Genomic DNA, 23,123 nt, shown 5'->3' on the forward strand with positions numbered 1-23,123 from the left:
CTGAGTGAAGAAATTCCCCCTCATCTCTGTCCTAAATGGTTTAGCCCTTATCCTTAAATTATGTCCTCTAGTTCTGTTCTCACCCGCCAAGGGAAACATTCCTTCTGCATCCAGTCTGTCTAGACCTGTCAGAATTTTATACACTTCTATGAGGTCCCCTCTCAATCTTCTAAACTCCAGTGTGTACATCCCTAAACTACATAGTCTCTCCTCATAGGTCATTCCCGCCATTCCTGGTATCAGCCTGGTGAATCGCCGCTGCACCCCCTCCATGGCAAGAACATCCTTCCTCAGATGAGGCGACCAAAACTGTACACAGTACTCGAGGTGTGGTCTCACCAGTGCCCTGTACAGCTGCAGCAAGGTATCCCTGTTCCTGTATTCTAACCCTTTTGCTATGAAGGCCAGCATACCGTTTGCCTTCTTGACCGCCTGTTGCACCTGCATGCTCGCCTTCAGTGACTGGTGTACAAGAACACCCAGGTCTCTCTGTACTTCCCCCTCTCCCAATCTATTGCCATTTAAATAATAATTTGCCCTCCCGTTCCTGCACCCAAGGTGGATAACTTCGCACTTGTCCACATTATAGTGCATCTGCCATTTATCCGCCCACTGGACAGTGATCAGGAGCAGGAACCCTGGCTGATTTCCCGCTCTCTCTAACCCAGGGGTCACTGGGCAGTGATCAGGAGCAGGAACCCTGGCTGATTTCCCCTCTCTCTAACCCAGGGGTCACTGGACAGTGATCAGGAGCACGAACCCTGGCTGATTTCCCCTCTCTCTAACCCAGGGGTCACTGGACGGTGATCAAGAGCAGGAACCCTGGCTGATTTCCCCTCTCTCTAACCCAGGGGTCACTGGACAGTGATCAGGAGCAGGAACCCTGGCTGATTTCCCCTCTCTCTCTAACCCAGGGGTCACTGAGCAGTGACCAGGAGCAGGAACCCTGGCTGATTTCCCCACTCTCTAACCCAGGGGTCACTGGACGGTGATCAGGAGCAGGAACCCTGGCTGATTTCCCCTCTCTCTAACCCAGGGGTCACTGGACGGTGACCAGGAGCAGGAACCCTGGCTGATTTCCCTCTCTCTCTAACCCAGGGGTCACTGGACAGTAATCAGGAGCAGGAACCCTGGCTGATTTCCCCTCTCTCTAACCCAGGGGTCACTGGACAGTAATCAGGAGCAGGAACCCTGGCTGATTACCCCTCTCTCTAACCCTTGGGTCACTGGACGGTGATCAGGAGCAGGAACCCTGGCTGATTTCCCCTCTCTCTAACCCTTGGGTCACTGGACGGTGCTCAGGAGCACAAACACTGGCTGATTACCCCGCTCTCTCTAAACCAGGGGTCACTGGACAGTAATCAGGAGCAGGAACCCTGGCTGATTTCCCCTCTCTCTAACCCAGGGGTCACTGGACAGTAATCAGGAGCAGGAACCCTGGCTGATTTCCCCTCTCTCTCTAACCCAGGGGTCACTGGGCAGTGACCAGGAGCAGGAACCCTGGCTGATTGCCCCCTCTCTCTAACCCAGGGGTCACTGAGCAGTGATCAGGAGCAGGAACCCTGGCTGATTACCCCTCTCTCTAACCCTTGGGTCACTGGACGGTGATCAGGAGCAGGAACCCTGGCTGATTTCCCCTCACTCTAACCCAGGGGTCACTGGACAGTGATCAGGAGCAGGAACCCTGGCTGATTTCCCCTCTCTCTAACCCAGGGGTCACTGGGCAGTGATCAGGAGCAGGAACCCTGGCTGATTTCCCGTCTCTCTAACCCAGGGTTCACTGGACAGTGATCAGGAGCAGGAACCCTGGCTGATTACCCCTCTCTCTAACCCAGGGGTCACTGGGCAGTGATCAGGAGCAGGAACCCTGGCTGATTTCCCCCTTTCTCCATCCCAGGGGTCACTGGACAGTGATCAGGAGCAGGAACCCTGGCTGATTTCACCACTCTCTAACCCAGGGGTCACTGGCCAGTGATCAGGAGCAGGAATGCTGGCTGATTTCCTCTCTCTCTAACTCAGGGGTCACTGGGCAGTGATCAGGAGCAGGAACCCTGGCTGATTTCCCCCTCACTCTAACCCAGGGGTCACTGGACGGTGATCAGGAGCAGGAACCCTGGCTGATTCCCCAGCTCTCTAACCCAGGGGTCACTGGACAGTGATCAGGAGCAGGAACCCTGGCTGATTTCCCCTCTCTCTAACCCAGGGGTCACTGGGCAGTGATCAGGAGCAGGAACCCTGGCTGATTTCCAATCTCTCTAACCCAGGGTCACTGGACTGTGATCAGGAGCAGGAACCCTGGCTGATTTCCCCTCTCTCTAACCCAGGGGTCAGTGGACAGTGATCAGGAGCACGAACCCTGGCTGATTTCCCCTCTCTCTAACCCTTGGGTCAATGGACGGTGATCAGGAGCAGGAACCCTGGCTGATTTCCAATCTCTCTAACCCAGGGTCACTGGACTGTGATCAGGAGCAGGAACCCTGGCTGATTACCCCTCTCTCTAACCCAGGGGTCACTGGCCAGTGATCAGGAGCAGGAATGCTGGCTGATTTCCTCTCTCTCTAACTCAGGGGTCACTGGGCAGTGATCAGGAGCAGGAACCCTGGCTGATTTCCCCCTCACTCTAACCCAGGGGTCACTGGGCAGTGATCAGGAGCAGGAACCCTGGCTGGTTTCCCCTCTCTCTAACCCAGGGGTCACTGGACCGTGATCAGGAGCAGGAACCCTGGCTGATTTCCCCTCTCTCTAACCCAGAGGTCACTGGGCAGTGATCAGGAGCAGGAACCCTGGCTGATTTCCCCTCTCTCTAACCCAGGGGTCACTGGACAGTGATCAGGAGCAGGTACCCTGGCTGATTTCCCCTCTCTCTCTAACCCAGGGGTCACTGGACGGTGATCAGGAGCAGGAACCCTGGCTGATTTCCCTCTCTCTCTAACCCAGGAGTCACTGGGCAGTGATCAGGAGCAGGAACCCTGGCTGATTTCCCCTCTCTCTAACCCAGGGGTCATTGGACAGTAATCAGGAGCAGGAACCCTGGCTGATTTCCCATCTCTCTAACCCAGAGGTCACTGGACAGTGATCAGGAGCAGGAACCCTGGCTGATTTCCCTCTCTCTCTAACCCAGGGGTCATTGGACAGTAATCAGGTGCACGAACACTGGCTGATTTCCCCCTCTCTCTAACCCAGGGGTCACTGGGCAGTGATCAGGAGCAGGAACCCTGGCTGATTTCCCATCTCTCTAACCCAGGGGTCATTGGACAGTGATCAGGAGCACGAACCCTGGCTGATTTCCCCTCTCTCTAACCCTTGGGTCACTGGACGGTGATCAGGAGCAGGAACCCTGGCTGATTTCCCCTCTCTCTAACCCAGGGGTCACTGGGCAGTGATCAGGAGCAGGAACCCTGGCTGATTTCCCATCTCTCTAACCCAGGGGTCACTGGACAGTGATCAGGAGCAGGAACCCTGGCTGATTTCACCACTCTCTAACCCAGGGGTCACTGGGCAGTGATCAGGAGCAGGAACCCTGGCTGATTTCCCCTCTCTCTAACCCAGGGGTCACTGGACAGTGATCAGGAGCAGGAACCCTGGCTGATTTCACCTCTCTCTAACCCAGGGGTCACTGGACAGTGATCAGGAGCAGGAACCCTGGCTGATTTCCTCTCTCTCTAACTCAGGGGTCACTGGGCAGTGATCAGGAGCAGGAACCCTGGCTGATTTCCCCTCTCTCTCTAACCCAGGGGTCATTGGGCAGTGATCAGGAGCAGGAACCCAGGCTGATTTCACCACTCTCTAACCCAGGGGTCACTGGCCAGTGATCAGGAGCAGGAATGCTGGCTGATTTCCTCTCTCTCTAACCCAGGGGTCACTGGACAGTGATCAGGAGCAGGAACCCTGGCTGATTTCACCACTCTCTAGCCCAGGGGTCACTGGCCAGTGATCAGGAGCAGGAACCCTGGCTGATTTCACCACTCTCTAGCCCAGGGGTCACTGGCCAGTGATCAGGAGCAGGAACCCTGGCTGATTTCCCCCTCTCTCTAACCCAGGGGTCACTGGCCAGTGATCAGGAGCAGGAACCCTGGCTGATTTCACCACTCTCTAGCCCAGGGGTCACTGGCCAGTGATCAGGAGCAGGAACCCTGGCTGATATCCTCTCTCTCTAACTCAGGGGTCACTGGACGGTGATCAGGAGCAGGAATGCTGGCTGATTTCCCCTCTCTCTAACCCAGAGGTCACTGGGCAGTGATCAGGAGCAGGAACCCTGGCTGATTTCCTCTCTCTCTAACTCAGGGGTCACTGGACGGTGATCAGGAGCAGGAACCCTGGCTGATTTCCCCTCTCTCTAACCCAGGGGTCACTGGCCAGTGATCAGGAGCAGGAATGCTGGCTGATTTCCTCTCTCTCTAACTCAGGGGTCACTGGACAGTAATCAGGAGCAGGAATGCTGGCTGATTTCCCCTCTCTCTAACCCAGAGGTCACTGGGCAGTGATCAGGAGCAGGAACCCTGGCTGATTTCCCCTCTCTCTAACCCAGGGGTCACTGGACAGTGATCAGGAGCAGGAACCCTGGCTGATTTCCCCAGCTCTCTAACCCAGGGGTCACTGGACTGTGATCAGGAGCAGGAACCCTGGCTGATTTCCACTCTCTCTAACCCAGGGGTCACTGGACAGTGATCAGGAGCACGAACCCTGGCTGATTTCCCCTCTCTCTAACCCAGGGGTCACTGGACTGTGATCAGGAGCAGGAACCCTGGCTGATTTCCCCTCTCTCTAACCCAGGGGTCACTGGACAGTGATCAGGAGCAGGAACTCTGGCAGATTTCCCATCTCTCTAACCCAGGGGTCACTGGACAGTGATCAGGAGCAGGAACCCTGGCTGATTTCCCCTCTCTCTAACCGAGGGGTCACTGGGCAGTGATCAGGAGCAGGAACCCTGGCTGATTTCCTCTCTCTCTAACCCAGGGGTCACTGGGCAGTGATCAGGAGCAGGAACCCTGGCTGATTTCCCCTCTCTCTAACCCAGGGGTCACTGGACAGTGATCAGGAGCAGGAACCCTGGCTGATTTCCCCTCTCTCTAACCCAGGGGTCACTGGGCAGTGATCAGGAGCAGGAACCCTGGCTGATTTCCCCTCTCTCTAACTCAGGGGTCACTGGACTGTGATCAGGAGCAGAAACCCTGGCTGATTTCCCCTCTCTCTAACCCAGGGGTCACTGGGCAGTGATCAGGAGCAGGAACCCTGGCTGATTTCCCCTCTCTCTAACCCAGGGGTCACTGGGCAGTGATCAGGAGCAGGAACCCTGGCTGATTTCCCCCTCTCTCTAACCCAGGGGTCACTGGGCAGTGATCAGGAGCAGGAACCCTGGCTGATTTCCCTCTCTCTCTAACCCAGGGGTCACTGGACGGTGCTCAGGAGCAGGAACCCTGGCTGATTTCCCTCTCTCTCTAACCCAGGGGTCACTGGACGGTGATCAGGAGCACGAACACTGGCTGATTACCCCGCTCTCTCTAAACCAGGGGTCACTGGACAGTAATCAGGAGCAGGAACCCTGGCTGATTTCCCCTCTCTCTAACCCAGGGGTCACTGGACAGTAATCAGGAGCAGGAACCCTGGCTGATTTCCCCTCTCTCTCTAACCCAGGGGTCACTGGGCAGTGACCAGGAGCAGGAACCCTGGCTGATTGCCCCCTCTCTCTAACCCAGGGGTCACTGAGCAGTGATCAGGAGCAGGAACCCTGGCTGATTACCCCTCTCTCTAACCCTTGGGTCACTGGACGGTGATCAGGAGCAGGAACCCTGGCTGATTTCCCCTCACTCTAACCCAGGGGTCACTGGACAGTGATCAGGAGCAGGAACCCTGGCTGATTTCCCCTCTCTCTAACCCAGGGGTCACTGGGCAGTGATCAGGAGCAGGAACCCTGGCTGATTTCCCATCTCTCTAACCCAGGGTTCACTGGACAGTGATCAGGAGCAGGAACCCTGGCTGATTACCCCTCTCTCTAACCCAGGGGTGACTGGGCAGTGATCAGGAGCAGGAACCCTGGCTGATTTCCCCCTTTCTCCATCCCAGGGGTCACTGGACAGTGATCAGGAGCAGGAACCCTGGCTGATTTCACCACTCTCTAACCCAGGGGTCACTGGCCAGTGATCAGGAGCAGGAATGCTGGCTGATTTCCTCTCTCTCTAACTCAGGTGTCACTGGGCAGTGATCAGGAGCAGGAACCCTGGCTGATTTCCCCCTTTCTCCATCCCAGGGGTCACTGGACAGTGATCAGGAGCAGGAACCCTGGCTGATTTCACCACTCTCTAACCCAGGGGTCACTGGCCAGTGATCAGGAGCAGGAATGCTGGCTGATTTCCTCTCTCTCTAACTCAGGTGTCACTGGGCAGTGATCAGGAGCAGGAACCCTGGCTGATTTCCCTCTCTCTCTAACCCAGGGGTCACTGGACGGTGATCAGGAGCACGAACACTGGCTGATTACCCCGCTCTCTCTAAACCAGGGGTCACTGGACAGTAATCAGGAGCAGGAACCCTGGCTGATTTCCCCTCTCTCTAACCCAGGGGTCACTGGACAGTAATCAGGAGCAGGAACCCTGGCTGATTTCCCCTCTCTCTCTAACCCAGGGGTCACTGGGCAGTGACCAGGAGCAGGAACCCTGGCTGATTGCCCCCTCTCTCTAACCCAGGGGTCACTGAGCAGTGATCAGGAGCAGGAACCCTGGCTGATTACCCCTCTCTCTAACCCTTGGGTCACTGGACGGTGATCAGGAGCAGGAACCCTGGCTGATTTCCCCTCACTCTAACCCAGGGGTCACTGGACAGTGATCAGGAGCAGGAACCCTGGCTGATTTCCCCTCTCTCTAACCCAGGGGTCACTGGGCAGTGATCAGGAGCAGGAACCCTGGCTGATTTCCCATCTCTCTAACCCAGGGTTCACTGGACAGTGATCAGGAGCAGGAACCCTGGCTGATTACCCCTCTCTCTAACCCAGGGGTCACTGGGCAGTGATCAGGAGCAGGAACCCTGGCTGATTTCCCCCTTTCTCCATCCCAGGGGTCACTGGACAGTGATCAGGAGCAGGAACCCTGGCTGATTTCACCATTCTCTAACCCAGGGGTCACTGGCCAGTGATCAGGAGCAGGAATGCTGGCTGATTTCCTCTCTCTCTAACTCAGGTGTCACTGGGCAGTGATCAGGAGCAGGAACCCTGGCTGATTTCCCCCTCACTCTAACCCAGGGGTCACTGGACGGTGATCAGGAGCAGGAACCCTGGCTGATTCCCCAGCTCTCTAACCCAGGGGTCACTGGACAGTGATCAGGAGCAGGAACCCTGGCTGATTTCCCCTCTCTCTAACCCAGGGGTCACTGGACAGTGATCAGGAGCAGGAACCCTGGCTGATTTCCCCTCTCTCTAACCCAGGGGTCAGTGGACAGTGATCAGGAGCACGAACCCTGGCTGATTTCCCCTCTCTCTAACCCTTGGGTCAATGGACGGTGATCAGGAGCAGGAACCCTGGCTGATTTCCAATCTCTCTAACCCAGGGGTCACTGGACAGTGATCAGGAGCAGGAACCGTGGCTGATTTCCCATCTCTCTAACCCAGGGGTCACTGGACAGTGATCAGGAGCAGGAACCGTGGCTGATTTCCCATCTCTCTAACCCAGGGGTCACTGGACGGTGACCAGGAGCAGGAACCCTGGCTGATTGCCCCCTCTCTCTAACCCAGGGGTCACTGGGCAGTGATCAGGAGCAGGAACCCTGGCTGGTTTCCCCTCTCTCTAACCCAGGGGTCACTGGACCGTGATCAGGAGCAGGAACCCTGGCTGATTTCCCCTCTCTCTAACCCAGAGGTCACTGGGCAGTGATCAGGAGCAGGAACCCTGGCTGATTTCCCCTCTCTCTAACCCAGGGGTCACTGGACAGTGATCAGGAGCAGGTACCCTGGCTGATTTCCCCTCTCTCTTTAACCCAGGGGTCACTGGACGGTGATCAGGAGCAGGAACCCTGGCTGATTTCCCTCTCTCTCTAACCCAGGAGTCACTGGGCAGTGATCAGGAGCAGGAACCCTGGCTGATTTCCCTCTCTCTCTAACCCAGGGGTCACTGGACAGTGACCAGGAGCAGGAACCCTGGCTGATTTCCCCTCTCTCTAACCCAGGGGTCATTGGACAGTAATCAGGAGCAGGAACCCTGGCTGATTTCCCATCTCTCTAACCCAGAGGTCACTGGACAGTGATCAGGAGCAGGAACCCTGGCTGATTTCCCGCTCTCTCTAACCCAGGGGTCACTGGGCAGTGATCAGGAGCAGGAACCCTGGCTGATTTCCCCCTCTCTCTAACCCAGGGGTCACTGGACAGTAATCAGGAGCACGAACCCTGGCTGATTTCCCCTCTCTCTAACCCAGGGGTCACTGGACGGTGATCAAGAGCAGGAACCCTGTCTGATTTCCCCTCTCTCTAACCCAGGGGTCACTGGACAGTGATCAGGAGCAGGAACCCTGGCTGATTTCCCCTCTCTCTCTAACCCAGCGGTCACTGAGCAGTGACCAGGAGCAGGAACCCTGGCTGATTTCCCCACTCTCTAACCCAGGGTTCACTGGACGGTGATCAGGAGCAGGAACCCTGGCTGATTTCCCCTCTCTCTAACCCAGGGGTCACTGGACGGTGACCAGGAGCAGGAACCCTGGCTGATTTCCCTCTCTCTCTAACCCAGGGGTCACTGGACAGTAATCAGGAGCAGGAACCCTGGCTGATTTCCCCTCTCTCTAACCCAGGGGTCACTGGACAGTAATCAGGAGCAGGAACCCTGGCTGATTACCCCTCTCTCTAACCCTTGGGTCACTGGACGGTGATCAGGAGCAGGAACCCTGGCTGATTTCCCCTCTCTCTAACCCAGGGGTCACTGGACAGTAATCAGGAGCAGGAACCCTGGCTGATTTCCCCTCTCTCTAACCCTTGGGTCACTGGACGGTGATCAGCAGCACGAACACTGGCTGATTACCCCGCTCTCTCTAAACCAGGGGTCACTGGACAGTAATCAGGAGCAGGAACCCTGGCTGATTTCCCCTCTCTCTAACCCAGGGGTCACTGGACAGTAATCAGGAGCAGGAACCCTGGCTGATTTCCCCTCTCTCTCTAACCCAGGGGTCACTGGGCAGTGACCAGGAGCAGGAACCCTGGCTGATTGCCCCCTCTCTCTAACCCAGGGGTCACTGAGCAGTGATCAGGAGCAGGAACCCTGGCTGATTACCCCTCTCTCTAACCCTTGGGTCACTGGACGGTGATCAGGAGCAGGAACCCTGGCTGATTTCCCCTCACTCTAACCCAGGGGTCACTGGACAGTGATCAGGAGCAGGAACCCTGGCTGATTTCCCCTCTCTCTAACCCAGGGGTCACTGGGCAGTGATCAGGAGCAGGAACCCTGGCTGATTTCCCATCTCTCTAACCCAGGGTTCACTGGACAGTGATCAGGAGCAGGAACCCTGGCTGATTACCCCTCTCTCTAACCCAGGGGTCACTGGGCAGTGATCAGGAGCAGGAACCCTGGCTGATTTCCCCCTTTCTCCATCCCAGGGGTCACTGGACAGTGATCAGGAGCAGGAACCCTGGCTGATTTCACCACTCTCTAACCCAGGGGTCACTGGCCAGTGATCAGGAGCAGGAATGCTGGCTGATTTCCTCTCTCTCTAACTCAGGGGTCACTGGGCAGTGATCAGGAGCAGGAACCCTGGCTGATTTCCCCCTCACTCTAACCCAGGGGTCACTGGACGGTGATCAGGAGCAGGAACCCTGGCTGATTCCCCAGCTCTCTAACCCAGGGGTCACTGGACAGTGATCAGGAGCAGGAACCCTGGCTGATTTCCCCTCTCTCTAACCCAGGGGTCAGTGGACAGTGATCAGGAGCAGGAACCCTGGCTGATTTCCCCTCTCTCTAACCCAGGGGTCACTGGACAGTGATCAGGAGCAGGAACCCTGGCTGATTTCCCCTCTCTCTAACCCAGGGGTCAGTGGACAGTGATCAGGAGCACGAACCCTGGCTGATTTCCCCTCTCTCTAACCCTTGGGTCAATGGACGGTGATCAGGAGCAGGAACCCTGGCTGATTTCCAATCTCTCTAACCCAGGGGTCACTGGACAGTGATCAGGAGCAGGAACCGTGGCTGATTTCCCATCTCTCTAACCCAGGGGTCACTGGACAGTGATCAGGAGCAGGAACCGTGGCTGATTTCCCATCTCTCTAACCCAGGGGTCACTGGACGGTGACCAGGAGCAGGAACCCTGGCTGATTGCCCCCTCTCTCTAACCCAGGGGTCACTGGGCAGTGATCAGGAGCAGGAACCCTGGCTGGTTTCCCCTCTCTCTAACCCAGGGGTCACTGGACCGTGATCAGGAGCAGGAACCCTGGCTGATTTCCCCTCTCTCTAACCCAGAGGTCACTGGGCAGTGATCAGGAGCAGGAACCCTGGCTGATTTCCCCTCTCTCTAACCCAGGGGTCACTGGACAGTGATCAGGAGCAGGTACCCTGGCTGATTTCCCCTCTCTCTTTAACCCAGGGGTCACTGGACGGTGATCAGGAGCAGGAACCCTGGCTGATTTCCCTCTCTCTCTAACCCAGGAGTCACTGGGCAGTGATCAGGAGCAGGAACCCTGGCTGATTTCCCTCTCTCTCTAACCCAGGGGTCACTGGACAGTGACCAGGAGCAGGAACCCTGGCTGATTTCCCCTCTCTCTAACCCAGGGGTCATTGGACAGTAATCAGGAGCAGGAACCCTGGCTGATTTCCCATCTCTCTAACCCAGAGGTCACTGGACAGTGATCAGGAGCAGGAACCCTGGCTGATTTCCCGCTCTCTCTAACCCAGGGGTCACTGGGCAGTGATCAGGAGCAGGAACCCTGGCTGATTTCCCCTCTCTCTAACCCAGGGGTCATTGGACAGTGATCAGGAGCAGGAACCCTGGCTGATTTCCCCTCTCTCTAACCCAGGGGTCACTGGACGGTGATCAAGAGCAGGAACCCTGGCTGATTTCCCCTCTCTCTAACCCAGGGGTCACTGGACGGTGATCAAGAGCAGGAACCCTGGCTGATTTCCCCTCTCTCTAACCCAGGGGTCACTGGACGGTGATCAAGAGCAGGAACCCTGGCTGATTTCCCCTCTCTCTAACCCAGGGGTCACTGGACAGTGATCAGGAGCAGGAACCCTGGCTGATTTCCCCTCTCTCTCTCACCCAGGGGTCACTGAGCAGTGACCAGGAGCAGGAACCCTGGCTGATTTCCCCACTCTCTAACCCAGGGGTCACTGGACGGTGATCAGGAGCAGGAACCCTGGCTGATTTCCCCTCTCTCTAACCCAGGGGTCACTGGACGGTGACCAGGAGCAGGAACCCTGGCTGATTTCCCTCTCTCTCTAACCCAGGGGTCACTGAGCAGTGATCAGGAGCAGGAACCCTGGCTGATTTCCCCTCTCTCTAACCCAGGGGTCACTGGGCAGTGATCAGGAGCAGGAACCCTGGCTGATTTCCCCTCTCTCTAACCCAGGGGTCACTGGGCAGTTATCAGGAGCAGGAACCCTGGCTGATTTCCCTCTCTCTCTAACCCAGGGGTCACTGGACAGTGATCAGGAGCAGGAACCCTGGCTGATTTCCCTCTCTCTCTAACCCAGGGGTCACTGGGCAGTGATCAGGAGCAGGAACCCTGGCTGATTGCCCCCTCTCTCTAACCCAGGGGTCACTGGGCAGTGATCAGGAGCAGGAACCCTGGCTGATTTCCCCTCTCTCTCTAACCCAGGGGTCACTGGACAGTGATCAGGAGCAGGAACCCTGGCTGATTTCCCCTCTCTCTCTAACCCAGGGGTCACTGAGCAGTGACCAGGAGCAGGAACCCTGGCTGATTTCCCCACTCTCTAACCCAGGGGTCACTGGACGGTGATCAGGAGCAGGAACCCTGGCTGATTTCCCCTCTCTCTAACCCAGGGGTCACTGGACGGTGATCAGGAGCAGGAACCCTGGCTGATTTCCCTCTCTCTCTAACCCAGGGGTCACTGAGCAGTGATCAGGAGCAGGAACCCTGGCTGATTTCCCCTCTCTCTAACCCAGGGGTCACTGGGCAGTGATCAGGAGCAGGAACCCTGGCTGATTTCCCCTCTCTCTAACCCAGGGGTCACTGGGCAGTTATCAGGAGCAGGAACCCTGGCTGATTTCCCTCTCTCTCTAACCCAGGGGTCACTGGACAGTGATCAGGAGCAGGAACCCTGGCTGATTTCCCCTCTCTCTAACCCAGGGGTCACTGGACAGGGATCAGGAGCAGGAACCCTGGCTGATTTCCCCTCTCTCTAACCCAGGGGTCACTGGGCAGTGATCAGGAGCAGGAACCCTGGCTGATTTCCCCTCTCTCTAACCTAGGGGTCACTGGACAGTGATCAGGAGCAGGAACCCTGGCTGATTTCCCCTCTCACTAACCCAGGGGTCACTGGACAGTGATCAGGAGCAGGAACCCTGGCTGATTTCCCCTCGCTCTAACCCAGGGGTCACTGGACAGTGATCAGGAGCAGGAACCCTGGCTGATATCCCCTCTCTCTCTAACCCAGGGGTCACTGGACAGTGATCAGGAGCAGGAACCCTGGCTGATTTCCCCTCTCTCTCTAACTCAGGGGTCACTGAGCAGTGACCAGGAGCAGGAACCCTGGCTGATTTCCCCACTCTCTAACCCAGGGGCCACTGGACGGTGATCAAGAGCAGGAACCCTGGCTGATTTCCCCTCTCTCTAACCCAGGGGTCACTGGACAGTGATCAGGAGCAGGAACCCTGGCTGATTTCCCCTCTCTCTCTAACCCAGGGGTCACTGAGCAGTGACCAGGAGCAGGAACCCTGGCTGATTTCCCCACTCTCTAACCCAGGGGTCACTGGACGGTGATCAGGAGCAGGATCCCTGGCTGATTTCCACTCTCTCTAACCCAGGGGTCACTGGACGGTGATCAGGAGCAGGAACCCTGGCTGATTTCCCTCTCTCTCTAACCCAGGGGTCACTGAGCAGTGATCAGGAGCAGGAACCCTGGCTGATTTCCCCTCTCTCTAACCCAGGGGTCACTGGGCAGTGATCAGGAGCAGGAACCCTGGCTGATTTCCCCTCTCTCTAACCCAGGGGTCACTGGGCAGTTATCAGGAGCAGGAACCCTGGCTGATTTCCCTCTCTCTCTAACCCAGGGGTCACTGGACAGTGATCAGGAGCAGGAACCCTGGCTGATTTCCCTCTCTCTCTAACCCAGGGGTCACTGGGCAGTGATCAGGAGCAGGAACCCTGGCTGATTTCCCCTCTCTCTAACCCAGGGTCACTGGGCAGTGATCAGGAGCAAGAACCCTGGCTGATTTCCCCTCTCTCTAACCCAGGGGTCGCTGGACAGTGATCAGGAGCAGGAACCCTGGCTGATTTCCCCTCTCTCTCTAACCAAGGGGTCACTGGACAGTGATCAGGAGCAGGAACCCTGGCTGATTTCCCCTCTCTCTCTAACCCAGGGGTCACTGGACAGTGATCAGGAGCAGGAACCCTGGCTGATTCCCCCTCTCTCTAACCCAGGGGTCACTGGACGGTGATCAGGAGCAGTAACCCAGGCTGATTTCCCCCTCTCTCTAACCCAGGGGTCACTGGACAGTGATCAGGAGCAGGAACCCAGGCTGATTTCCCCCTCTCTCTAACCCAGGGGTCACTGGACAGTGATCAGGAGCAGGAACCGTGGCTGATTTCCTCTCTCTCTAACCCAGAGGTCACTGAGCAGTGATCAGGAGCAGGAACCCTGGCTGATTTCCCCTCTCTCTCTAACCCAGGGCTCATTGGACTGTGATCAGGAGCAGGAACCCTGGCTGATTTCCTCTCTCTCTAACCCAGGGGTCACTGGGCAGTGATCAGGAGCAGGAACCCTGGCTGATTTCCCCTCTCTCTAACCCAGGGGTCACTGGACGGTGATCAGGAGCAGGAACCCTGGCTGATTTCCCCTCTCTCTAACCCAGGGGTCACTGAGCAGTGATCAGGAGCAGGAACCCTGGCTGATTTCCCCCCTCTCTCTAACCCAGGGCTCACTGGACAGTGATCAGGAGCAGGAACCCTGGCTGATTTCCCCCTCTCTCTAAACCAGGGGTCACTGGATAGTGATCAGGAGCAGGAACCCTGGCTGGTTTCCCCTATCTCTAACCCAGGGTTCACTGGACAGTGATCAGGAGCAGGAACCCTGGCTGATTTCCCCCTCTCTCTAAACCAGGGGTCACTGGATAGTGATCAGGAGCAGGAACCCTGGCTGATTTCCCCTCTCTCTAACCCAGGGGTCACTGGACAGTGATCAGGAGCAGGAACCCTGGCTGATTTCCTCTCTCTCTAACCCAGGGGTCACTGGGCAGTGATCAGGAGCAGGAACCCTGCCTGATTTCCCCTCTCTCTCTAACCCAGGGGTCACTGGGCAGTGATCAGGAGCAGGAACCCTGGCTGTTTTCCCCTCTCTCTAACCCAGGGGTCACTGGATAGTGATCAGGAGCATGAACCCTGGCTGATTTCCCCTCTCTCTAACCCAGGGGTCACTGGGCAGTGATCAGGAGCAGGAACCCTGGCTGATTACCCCTCTCTCTAACCCGGGGGTCACTGGACGGTGATCAGGAGCAGGAACCCTGGCTGATTACCCCTCTCTCTAACCCGGGGGTCACTGGACAGTGATCAGGAGCACGAACCCTGGCTGATTACCCCTCTCTCTAACCCGGGGGTCACTGGACAGTGATCAGGAGCACGAACCCTGGCTGATTACCCCTCTCTCTAACCCAGGGGTCACTGGACAGTGATCAGGAGCACGAACCCTGGCTGATTACCCCTCTCTCTAACCCGGGGGTCACTGGACGGTGATCAGGAGCAGGAACCCTGGCTGATTACCCCTCTCTCTAACCCGGGGGTCACTGAGCAGTGATCAGGAGCAGGAACCCTGGCTGATTTCCCCTCTCTCTCTAACCCAGGGGTCACTGGACGGTGATCAGGAGCAGGAACCCTGGCTGATTTCCCCTCTCTCTCTAACCCAGGGGTCACTGGACAGTGATCAGGAGCAGGAACCCTGGCTGATTTCCCCCTCTCTCTAACCCAGGGGTCACTGGGCAGTGATCAGGAGCAGGAACCCTGGCTGATTTCCCCCTCTCTCTAACCCAGGGGTCACTGGACGGTGATCAGGAGCAGGAACCCTGGATGATTACCCCTCTCTCTAACCCAGGGGTCACTGGACAGTGATCAGGAGCAGGAACCCTGGCTGATTTCCCCCTCTCTCTAACCCAGGGGTCACTGGACGGTGATCAGGAGCAGGAACCCTGGCTGATTACCCCTCTCTCTAACCCAGGGGTCACTGGACTGTGATCAGGAGCAGGAACCCTGGCTGATTATCCTCCCCTCTCCATTCCAACGCACCCCTGGCGAACCTTCCGCACTCCACAAACTTAAGCTCACCCGAATCTCTGCTGTCTCGTATCCAAACTCTCACCAAGTCCCGTTCACCCATCGCCCCGCTGTTGCTCGCTGACCGACATTGGCTCCCGTCCCGGCAACGCCTCGATTTTTAACTTCTCCCCAATTCCTGGTGTCGAAATCCCTCCATGACCATCTCGCACCTCCCCCCCTATCTCTGTAACCTCCTCCAGCCCCTACAACCCTCCGAGATCTCTGCGCTCCTCCAATTCTGGCCTCTTGAGCATCTCCCCCAGATTTCCATCGCTCCACCATTGGTGGCCGTGCCTTCAGCTGCCTGGGGCCCAAGCGAATTCCCTGCCTATGTTTTACTATGTTAAAGGTGCTGTATAAATGGGAGTTTCATGTACCAGGAGTCACTGGTTGGGATCGCTGTTCCGCTCGCTACAGATTGCGCCAGTTTTCCTCGATGCTCTTCGGAATAAATCTGTTTCTGTTCTCCCGCAGAAAATGGTGCACAATATTCACAATCATGTATCGAACGACAAGAGATTCAATGGCTCCGAGAGGTGAGTGTGTCGCTCTTTCGCTAACTGTGAGAGTGCGGGGGTGACGGTCTTGGCGTGACAGTCTGGGTTGTGGCGCTCAAGCCTCTGGACTGGCGCCCAAACCCATGACCTCCTGACTTGGAGGGGGCCAGGGAGAGAGACAGGCGGAGAGCAAGGGAGGGAGAGACAGAGGGGGAGAGACAGAGAGACAGAGAGAGACAGGGACAGAGAGAGAGAGTGGCAGAGAGAGAGACAGAGGGAGAGCGAGAGAGAGAGACAGACGGAGATAGAGACAGAGGGAGAGAGAGACAGAGTGACACACGGATGGAGAGAGACAGAGTGACAGAAACAGAGAGAGAGAGAGAGACAGAGAGAGTGACAGAGACAGAGAGAGTGACAGAGAGAGAGAGACAGAGTGAGAGACTCAGAGAGAAACAGAGAGAGAGAGAGACTGACAGAGAGAGAGACAGGAGAGAGAGAGAGACAGAGAGAGAGAGAGAGAGAGAGACTGAGACAGAGAGAGAGAGAGACAGAGACACTGAGACAGAGAGAGAGACAAGAGAGAGAGAGAGGGAGAGAGAGACAGAGAGAGAGACAGAGAGAGAGACAGACAGAGAGAGAGAGACAGACAGAGGGAGAGAGAGACAGAGAGAGAGGCAGAGAGAGAGAGAGAGAGACAGAGAGAGAGAGACAGAGAGACAGAGAGAGACAGAGAGAGAGAGGCAGAGAGAGAGACAGAGAGAGGCAGAGAGAGAGAGAGACAGAGAGACAGAGAGACAGAGAGAGACAGAGAGAGAGAGGCAGAGAGAGAGAGGCAGAGAGAGAGACAGAGAGAGAGAGAGAGAGAGAGACAGAGAGACAGAGAGAGAGGCAGAGAGAGAGAGAGAGAGAGAGAGAGACCGAGAGAGAGAGTGAGGCAGAGAGAGAGACAGAGGTACCATGAAGTCATTGTGCCCTCAGTAAAGAACACTAAGATACGCAAGGGCAGAACCTCCGGGGGAATCTTGGTGTGGTATAAAGGAGAATTGGAAAAACACATCTCACCGGTAAAACAGGGGAAATCACATGTATGGCTAAAATTAGATAAAAACATAGGAATAGCTAAAAAAGATGCCTACTTATGTGCGATCTACATACCTCCAATAGAATCGCCATATTTTGAAGAGGAGTTATTTGAAACTCTGCACATGGAAATCAGCCATTTCCAGGCCCAAGGAAAGGTGCTACTATGTGGGGACCTAAATGCAAGGACCGGATGTGAACCTGACTTCATAGACCCACAGGGCAACAACCATGTGTTTGGCCAGACCCCTTTAGATGTCACACCAGCCATCGCAAATCGGAACAACCTCGATTGTGAAATAAATAAAAGCGGTAGGGAGGTAGTGCAACTCTGCCGAGCCTTAGGCCTGTACATAGTTAATGGTAGGTTCAGAGGGGACTCCCTAGGGAGACTCACATATTCCTCAACTCTTGGGTCTAGTGTGGTGGACTATACAATCACTGACCTGGACCCCTGCGATATCAACGCATTCACTGTCAGGCAGCAATCCCCCCTCTCAGACCATAACCAAATAAATGTGTACCTTAAACTTTCTGCCCAAACTACAGACACAAAAAAGGAACACAGTAAGCTACATAAAATAAACCAGACATACAGATGGGCCCCAGACAGTGGAGATAAATTCATCACAGCACTAAATTCACCTGATCTCACAAGTAAAATATCAAAATTTAAAGAAAATCTATATGAGATCACCAGAGATGGTGTAAACATGGCCATAGATGATATTAATATGATCTTCCATGAGGCAGCTGTAAAAGCCGACCTTGTGAAACAGAAGAGGAAACGTTACAAAAGACAAAAAAATGACAAATGGTTTGATCACAAATGCAAAAATGCCAGAAAAGACCTGAGAAAAATATCAAACCAAAAGCATCGCCAACCAAACAACCCAGACCTGCGTATTAGATACAATGAGACCCTCAAAAGATATAAACACACCATTAGGAACAAAACACAAAATTATACCCACAAAAGACTTGAAGAAATTGAAAACTCCATTAATCAAAATCAATTCTGGGATATGTGGAATAACCTGAGTACAACACAATTGCAAGCATTACCAATCCAAGATGGTGACATCTGGAGAACACATTTTGAAAACCTCTACAAAGACATCCCAGTAAACGAAACAAACCCAAGTCAACATCATGTCACAGAAAAACTCCACACATTAGAAGCAACAATTAAAGACAACCAAAACCCTCTGGACTCCCCAATCACTTGGAAAGAACTGGCCACAAAAACAAAATCCACCTAAAGAAAGCCTGTGGTCCAGACAACATCAAAAATGAAATGCTCAAGTTCAGCACTATGGAGATGCAGGGTGCTGTACTCAAGTTATTCAACATCATATTACGTTCAGGCTGTTTTCCCGATATCTGGTGCCAAGGACTCATCTCTCCCATATATAAAAGTGGAAACAAATCAGACCCAAATAACTACCGTGGCATCTGTGTCAACAGTTGTCTAGGGAACTTATTCTGCAGTATTCTAAATAGTAGATTACTGGATTTTCTTAACAAACATAATATCCTTAGAAAAAATCAAATAGGCTTTCTTCCAAATCACCGCACCACCGACCATATCTATACCCTTCACACTCTCATTGGAAAATATATACACCAAACAAAAAATGGGAAAATATTCGCTTGTTTCATTGACTTCAAGAAAGCCTTTGACTCTATTTGGCACGAAGGGCTCTATTACAAACTTCTTCAGTGTGGAATAGGGGGCAAAGTCTATGACCTTATTAAATCGATGTATCTGAAAAATAAATGCGGTGTCAAAATTGGAGACAAACGCACCGGTTTCTTCACCCAGAGAAGAGGCGTCCGGCAGGGTTGCAATTTGAGTCCGACCCTGTTCAACATATACATAAATGAGTTAGCAGACATGCTGGAGCAAAGCGAGTCACCGGGTCTCTGTCTCCTGGATGGGGAAGTGAAATCCCTGTTCTATGCGGACGACCTGGTTCTGCTGTCTCCCACAGAACAGGGATTACAGCAAAATTTAGACCTACTCGACAAATACTGCCAAAATTGGGCCCTGACAGTAAATCTAAAGAAAACCAACATCATGATTTTTCAAAAAAGGCCCAGATGTCAGGAAAACAAATACCAGTTTACTCTCAGTGATACCATCATAGGACACACTATGAGCTACACTTACCTTGGTCTAACCATTACAGCATCAGGGAGCTTCAGCATAGCAGTGAATGCACTAAAAGAAAAAGCCCAAAGAGCCCTATATGCAATAAAAAGAAAACTCTACAACATCCAAATTCCAATCAAAATCTGGCTCAAAATATTTGATAGTATAATCCTGCCCATTGCGCTGTATGGTAGTGAAGTATGGGGCCCACTCAATCACCATCGCTACACTAAATGGGAAAAACACACAATAGAAGCCCTACATGCAGAATTTTGCCGAAGCATTCTTCGCACCCAAAGGAAAACAACAAATGCATGTAGAGCCGAACTAGGCAGATACCCACTGATAATAAACATCCAAAAACGAGCACTAAACTTTCTAAATCACCTCAAATCTAGTTCCCCAGACACCCTTCATTTTAAAGCCCTCCAGACCCAAGAGCTGAACCCAGAAATGAGTCCCCTGAGTCAGATGTTACTGAAACTAAGCACTCCTACCCAGCCGGACCCTGACCAGTCCCAGACCAACACTGCTCTCCAAACACCAATCCGAGTGAACCAAATCATTAAACAATGCAAAGAAACCTACCTGGAACATTGGAACAAAATAACCAAAAGCCAAAGCAGATTAGAATGCTACCGGGCCCTAAAAAGAGAATATAAACTGACAGACTATCTCTCGACCATCAGAGACACAAAACAGAGACAGACCCTCACCAGATACAGACTAAGCGACCACCAACTGGCAATTGAAAAAGGAAGATACAAGCGATCCTGGCAACCTAAAGAAAATAGAATATGTGATCACTGTCTGGCTGGCGAGGTTGAGACAGAGGTGCACTTCCTCCTAAAATGCGAAAAATTCAACAAAACAAGAAACATATATTTTGACAAGCTCAGCCTTACAACCCCAGATTTCAAAGAATTGGATGACCTGTCAAAATTAAGAATAGTCCTGGGGGAAGGAGACAGACCATATCTTGGTGCCCAATATGTAACAACATGTCACAACCTGAGGAACGGTGAAGGACTAACGAGCACACCCATAGCATATATACTCTAAAAATGTTTAAATCAATACCGAATGTACCCAACGACTGTTTAATTTAATACTGTCTGTACCCAACGAAGGTCAAAATTGTTTGACACCTACAGAATGTTGGAAACCTGTACTTTTTGTTATGTAAGCTTTGGCAATATGGTTCCCTGTAAACTTTCATGCCAATAAAGCATTTGAATTTGAATTTGAAAAAAATTTGAGAGAGAGAGAGAGACAGAGAGAGAGGCAGAGAGAGAGAGAGAGAGACAGAGAGAGAGACAGAGAGAGAGAGACACAGAGAGAGAGAGACAGAGAGAGAGACAGAGAGAGACAGAGAGAGAGAGAGAGACAGAGAGAGAGAGAGACAGAGAGAGAGAGACAGAGAGAGAGACAGAGAGAGAGAGAGAGAGAGAGAGAGACAGAGAGAGAGAGAGAGACAGAGAGACCATGTGTTTGGCCAGACCCCTTTATATGTCACACCAACCATCGCAAATCGGAACAACCTTGATTGTGAAATAAATAAAAGCGGTAGGGAGGTAGTGCAACTCTGCCGAGCCTTAGGCCTGTACATAGTTAACGGTAGGTTCAGAGGGGACTCCTTAGGGAGACTCACATATTCCTCAACTCTTGGGTCTAGTGTGGTGGATTATACAATCACTGACCTGGACCCCTGCGATATCAACGCATTCACTGTCAGGCAGCAATCCCCCCTCTCAGACCATAACCAAATAAATGTGTACCTTAAACTTTCTGCCCAAACTACAGACACAAAAAAGGAACCCAGTAAGCTCCATAAAATAAACCAGACATACAGATGGGCCCCAGACAGTGGAGACAAATTCATCACAGCACTAAACTCACCTGATCTCACAAGTAAAATATCAAAATTTAAAGAAAATCTATATGAGATCACCAGAGATGGTGTAAACATGGCCATAGATGATATAAATATGATCTTCCATGAGGCAGCTGTAAAAGCCGACCTTGTGAAACAGAAGAGGAAACGTTACAAAAGACACAATAAAAATGAGAAATGGTTTGACCACGAATGCAAAAATGCCAGAAAAGACCTGAGAAAAATATCAAACCAAAAACATCGCCAACCAAACAATCCAGACCTACGTACTAGATACAATGAGACCCTCAAAAGATATAAACACACCATTAGGAACAAAACACAAAATTATACCCACAAAATACTCGAAGAAATTGAAAACTCCATTAATCCAAATCAATTCTGGGAAATGTGGAATAACCTGAGTACAACACAATTGCAAGCATTACCAATCCAAGATGGCGACATCTGGAGAACACATTTTGAAAACCTCTACAAAGACATCCCAATAAACGAAACAAACCCAAGTCAACATCATGTCACAGAAAATCTCCACACATTAGAAGCAACAATTAAAGACAACCAAAACCCTCTAGACTCCCCAATCACATGGAAAGAACTGGCCACAAAAACAAAATCTCTCCACCTAAAGAAAGCCTGTGGTCCAGACAACATCAAAAATGAAATGCTCAAGTTCAGCAATATGTAGATGCAGGGTGCGGTACTCAAGTTATTCAACATCATATTACGTTCAGGCTGTTTTCCCGATATCTGGTGCCAAGGACTCATCTCTCCCATATATAAAAGTGGAAACAAATCAGACCCAAATAACTACCGCGGCATCTGTGTCAACAGTTGTCTAGGGAAGTTATTCTGCAGTATTCTAAATAGTAGATTACTGGATTTTCTTAACAAACATAAGATCCTTAGAAAAAATCAAATAGGCTTTCTTCCAAAACACCGCACCACCGACCATATCTGTACCCTTCACACTTTCATTGAAAAGCATGTACACCAAACAAAAAATGGGAAAATATTCGCTTGTTTCATTGACTTCAAGAAAGCCTTTGACTCTATCTGGCACGAAGGGCTCTATTACAAACTTCTTCAGTGTGGAATAGGGGGCAAAGTCTATGACCTTATTAAATCGATGTATCTGAAAAATAAATGCGGTGTCAAAATTGGAGACAAACGCACCTGTTTCTTCACCCAGAGAAGAGGCGTCCGGCAGGGCTGCAATTTGAGCCCGACCCTGTTCAACATATACATAAATGAACTAGCAGACATGCTGGAGCAAAGCGAGTCACCGGGTCTATGTCTCCTGGATGGAGAAGTGAAATCCCTGTTCTATGCGGACGACCTGGTTCTGCTGTCTCCCACAGAACAGGGATTACAGCAACAACTAGACCTACTCGACAAATACTGCCAAAATTGGGCTCTAACAGTAAATCTAAAGAAAACTAACATCATGATTTTTCAAAAAAGGCCCAGGTGTCAGGAAAACAAATACCAGTTTACTCTCAGTGATACCATCATAGGACACACTATGAGCTACACTTACCTTGGTCGAACCATTACAGCATCAGGGAGCTTCAGCATAGCAGTGAATGCACTAAAAGAAAAAGCCCGAAGAGCCCTATATGCAATAAAAAGAAAATTCTACAACATCCAAATCCCAATCAAAATCTGGCTAAAAATATTTGACAGCGTAATCCTGCCGATTGCGCTGTACGGTAGTGAAGTATGGGGCCCGCTAAATCACCATAGCTACACTAAATGGGAAAAACACACAATAGAAGCCCTACATGCAGAATTTTGCTGAAGCATCCTTCGCACCCAAAGGAAAACACCAACAAATGCATGCAGAGCCGAACTAGGCAGATACCCACTGATAATAAACATCCAAAAACGAGCACTAAACTTCCTAAATCACCTCAAATCTAGCTCCCCAGACACCCTTCATTTTAAAGCCTTCCAGACCCAAGAGCTAAACCCAGAAATGAGTCCCCTGAGTCAGCTGCTACTGAAACTAAGTACTCCTACTCAGCCGGACCCTGACCAGTCCCAGACCAA

The 23,123-nt window shown here is 52.6% G+C and overlaps 1 protein-coding gene across 1 annotated transcript in view; it reads left to right on the forward strand.

Moving 5' to 3' along the window:
• The window catches only part of LOC147118210 (uncharacterized protein C14orf93-like), a 65,491-nt gene that overhangs the window by 30,937 nt on the left and 11,431 nt on the right, over positions 1 to 23,123 (forward strand). Inside the window, exon 3 of the mRNA XM_085984302.1 lies at positions 15,920 to 15,981. Within this exon, the coding sequence (XP_085840428.1) occupies positions 15,920 to 15,981 (62 nt within the window). The remainder of the gene's footprint in view (positions 1 to 15,919; positions 15,982 to 23,123) is intronic.

The sequence above is a fragment of the Somniosus microcephalus genome, chromosome 4, assembly GCF_052327205.1.
Source record: "Somniosus microcephalus isolate GS21.2 chromosome 4, FLI_Smic_1.0, whole genome shotgun sequence".
NCBI classification, from domain to species: domain Eukaryota; kingdom Metazoa; phylum Chordata; class Chondrichthyes; order Squaliformes; family Somniosidae; genus Somniosus; species Somniosus microcephalus.